Here is a 4518-nt window from a genome sequence, read left to right on the forward strand (position 1 = left end):
TTCTTCTTAGCAAAGTACCTCAAGAATGGGAAAAAAAGTATCCAATGTACTTAGCCCTATTATGAAACTAATTTATAGCTTTCATATGAAAACTATAGCCCAATTATAGTCCAAGAATATGGGGACGGGGGGGAGGGGGGAGAAGGAGTAGAAGGAGGGTGATTGGTGGGACCACACCTATGGTCCATCTTACAAGGGTACATGTGAATCTTTCTAAATGTAGACTATAAATGTCTTAACACAATAACTAAGAGAATGCCATGAAGGCTATGTTAACCAGTTTGGCGAAATATTTCAAATTGTATACAAAACCAGCACACTGTACCCCATGACTGCATTAATGTACACAGCTATGATTTAATTAAAAAAAAAACAAACCCAGCACAAACCAAGTAAGAAATTTTATTGAGTTCCTTCTGATTTAAGTGGGAGTAGAATTCTTCTGAATAAGCTCCTTTTTTCATTTTGACTAGAATATTGGTTTTATTATTACATATAGACACAAAAATGATTCTTACACATAAAACTGTTTCTTCTTTACAAATACGTATGTACCATATGCTTGGACTAACTAAATAAAAATAAAAAAGATATAAACATGATACAAAAATTGGATAATTAAAAAAAATTAAAAATGGGATAATTTTATTAGCAAGAGTAGCTTGACTGAACATAAAAACTAAAAATTAAAGGTAGATTACTTGGTAGCCAAATGAAAATAAGGTATAGAATGTTTTTCATATTTGAACTTGAGTCATATATGTAGTTCAAGTAGTTTTTTGAAAGATGCTCAAGTATTTCATGTAAATATTTAACACATTATTATTATAAATTCCAAAGTTTTAATGAGTTTAAACGTATGATATATGTTCAATTTCAAGGTTCAGAAAACAATGTTCAAAAATACATGTCAAAACGTGGAATTATTACAGTGTTTTAAAATAATTTTTATATTAATTTTCAATTACCTGTGCTGGTTGAAATGAAATTAATAGTTGCTAACTCTCATTAAAGAGACAGGAATATTTGTGTAGAAATGCTAACACTTTATTAATTAAAAAAAAAACACACACATCTGCATCTATTCCTGAGGTAATGTGGTGTGAACAGGGGACAGCCATAATGATGTGACCCAAACGTGTAGGTCAGAGAGGGAGTTGTTAAAAACCCAGCTCTGAGTCTGCACTCTCTAGGGTACAGGCTCTCCCTGAGGGCCTCATACAAATGCCCCAAATCTCAGTTCCTTAGTCCTCATCACTCTGAGAGTCATATTATGGTTAATTTCATAATCATAATATGATTATGAGAATTTCATTTGAGGCAGATGAGTGTATTTTTATGGTTGTGGGATGACATTTCAGGGAGGAAAGACCTGTTCCCTACTAGATGTTATGGGCCCTTTAGACAATGGCTGCAAATATTAAAACCTTCTTTTTTTTGGAGTGAAATAGACTTATTTGGAGAGAATACAACAGTTATGTGTTGAAGCCATTAATACAGGCTTGTGAGAGTAAATTGCATATATTTCAGATTCATATTTAGTGATACCATTTGGTAGCTGGAAATTGGCCATGGTGGGCCTATATCTACCTTGAAAACCTGCAAATACTATAAATCAGGCATTTATTTATTTATTTATGCGAGCCAGTTTATCAGCACACTATTGGACCAGAGTCTCCTGTTGTTACCGAGGAGAGAATGGGGAGATGCTGGCTTTGAGGCCATCTTTAGCTCTTTGTGCTGATCAGCCCTGAGTTCTTACAGGTAAGGTTCCACCTTGGCCCTGGACACTGACTACTACAAACATTCAAAGCATTTAAAGGGGTTTATTCGTGACTTCCTTGCCCTAATTCTTCATGACACCCATGCAGTATTTGTCACTGGGTTGTGTTCTTACATATTTGGAGGACTTACACTGTGCTCCAGTGTGCTGGGTTCTGGAAATGCACACACAGAAAGACAATACTCAGATCACAGAAAGTTCCCAATCAACTCGGGTAATCAGATGTGTGCTCAGCCATGAGATCAGCCCTTTGATATACTTTTAATGAAATCAGGGAAAAGAAGAACTTATGGAGAGAGAGGTCATGCAAGCCCTCTGAATTGGGGTGAGTCAAAGTTCTTATTCTGTTAACAGGAAGTTTGTAGTGACTTTTCCACAATGCTGAAGACATCTGGATGACGTGATCTGGATCAAGGCTGTGAAAGCTTTTATGAGCCATTTGAAAAGTTTCCTAGAGTGACCTTGGCTTAGACAATTAACCATTCTAGTTCTTAGATGTTCACCCATGGAGAAGATCTTAATCCTGGGACTCCAACTTAGCTCTATTCTCTACCTCCCATAAGAAGAGTGTTCTTTGCCACTCCTTCCACCTATTGATACTATCTGCAGAGGTAACTTCATATGTGGACTCATTCTTAAATACTTCACAAATACTAAGTGCATTACTTCTCCCCTTGTGTTGCTGTATGAGTTTTATTTGTACAACTAAGATATTAACTTAATCATTTTATTTTCTATCATTATGTAAGTGTCTACCTTTTTTATTATAAGTTAAGACCATATGAGAGAGTGAGTCATGACTTATTCATTTTTATATATAATACAGTTCCTGGTATCCTCAGAATGGAATGGGATCAGGTAGGTGCCAAAGGTACTGGGTGACATCAAAGGAAATCTTTGAGGGTAATCTGACTTTTCCTCTATCTCTGTGAATTGGAAGTGAAGACCTGAAATGTTTCTCCAGGCATGACTACCTTAAACCACACTGGTGTTAGCCATACAGTCTTCTATTTGCAGGGCATCCCTGGCCTAGAGGACCAGCACATGTGGATTTCCATCCCCTTCTTCATTTCCTATGTCACTTCCTTACTTGGGAACAGCCTCCTCATCTCCATTATCCTCTCAAAGCACAGCCTCCATGAGCCCATGTACTTCTTCCTCTGCATGCTGGCTGGAGCAGATATTGTCTTACCTACATCCATAGTACCACAGGCCTTGGCCATCTTTTGGTACCATGCTGGGGAGATCTCCCTGAATTGCTGCATCACTCAGCTTTTCTTCATCCACTCCACCTTCATCTTTGAGTCAGGCATCTTGTTGTTAATGGCATTTGACCGCTACATTGCCATTTGCTACCCACTGAGATACACCACTATTCTTACACATGCATTTATTGTGAAAATTGCTATGATTGTATGTCTAAGAAGTTATGGTACAGTTTTTCCTGGAATATTTCTTTTGAAAAGATTGACTTTCTGCAAAAGTAACATCCTCCCAAATACTGCTTGTACAGAAATTGTCTTGGCCCATCTTTCTTGTGATGACATCCGAGTAAACATCTGGTATGGTGTTTTTGTTGTGCTGTCAACCATGGTCTTGGATGTTTTGCTAATTTGTATTTCTTATGTGCTGATTCTTTGTGCTATCTTCCACATGTCTTCCCAAGATGCTCGCCACAAAGCTCTCAATACATGTGGCTCTCATGTCTGTGTCATCATCCTCTTTTATGGGCCTGGTTTCTTCTCAGTCCTCACACAGAGATTTGGACGTCACATCTTGCCCTATATCCGTGTCCTGCTGGCCAATGGCTACATTTTGGCTCCACCTTTGCTGAATCCTATCATTTATGGGATCAAGACCAAACAGATCCGGGACCAGGTGATTCATATGTTCTTTACAAAGCAGAAGTGAATGTGATTAGGAAACTAACATTGTGGCTTTTTCAATAATTCTCTCCATGCCCGACATGAGCGTTAGCATGAGGATGTGGGAAGTTATAGCTGAGAAACTAGCAAAGTGAATCCATCTCTTGGGTCTGTGGAGCAATTTCATTATAGCCATTTTGGTTCATGTTTTTCCATGTGTTCTAATCAATCATTAGATATTAGTGCCTTTGGGTGCTTAGTTTTCTTATTTACAGAGTTAAGAACTAGATCAATTTCCTTCCTTAAGTTACTTCTATAACTATAACCTTAGACTGGATGGTGCAATAATATGAACTGGAGATAGTAGTTCCTTCTGTAGAGTTGCTGAAATATTATTTTAGGATATTTTTTAAGCTTTATGCCTCTCACAGTTTTTTTTGCCATTCTTCCTAATGTATTTTAAAAATTCAAATTTTTGCCTTTTACAGAAATTGCTATGAGTTGTCTGTGTTTTATAATTTTAGTACAAATTGATATGTGTATGTGTATTTATATTTTACCTCTATTTCTCAGAACACAAAATATAGCAATTTATTATTTCTTATGTTTCTGGCCTTTTTATTCAGATGGTTAATTGTTTGTAAATGCATATTTAATAACAGTCTGTTAAGTAATTATTAAACAAAAATATGGTGACATATCAGAAATGATTTCCAAAGAATAACACAGGCTAAATTAATGATAGCATGCATCCACATATATGTTATGTGTGCTATCATATATACATAAATACGCATAATGTGGAATACAATAGGGCAATGAGAGATAATAACATTGGTACATGTCTTCTGTGATGGAACAATAGTTTCA

At 36.5% G+C, this 4518-nt stretch overlaps 1 protein-coding gene across 1 annotated transcript; it reads left to right on the forward strand.

The window, feature by feature from the left end:
• The first annotated feature begins 2749 nt into the window (after positions 1 to 2749).
• LOC100950759 (olfactory receptor 52B4-like) lies at positions 2750 to 3694 on the forward strand. The gene has a single exon (XM_003780947.1). It carries the CDS (start codon positions 2750 to 2752, stop codon positions 3692 to 3694), a length of 945 nt encoding a protein of 314 aa, XP_003780995.1.
• Positions 3695 to 4518: the final 824 nt, after the last annotated feature.

Source organism: Otolemur garnettii, unplaced genomic scaffold (genome assembly GCF_000181295.1).
Source record: "Otolemur garnettii isolate 467f Iridium unplaced genomic scaffold, OtoGar3 scaffold00001, whole genome shotgun sequence".
NCBI classification, from domain to species: Eukaryota; Metazoa; Chordata; class Mammalia; order Primates; family Galagidae; genus Otolemur; species Otolemur garnettii.

What these genes read in the sequence shown, in the direction of transcription:
- LOC100950759 (XM_003780947.1), top strand. Translation starts at nt 2,750, where the DNA reads ATGACTACCTTAAACCACACTGGTGTTAGCCATACAGTCTTCTATTTG.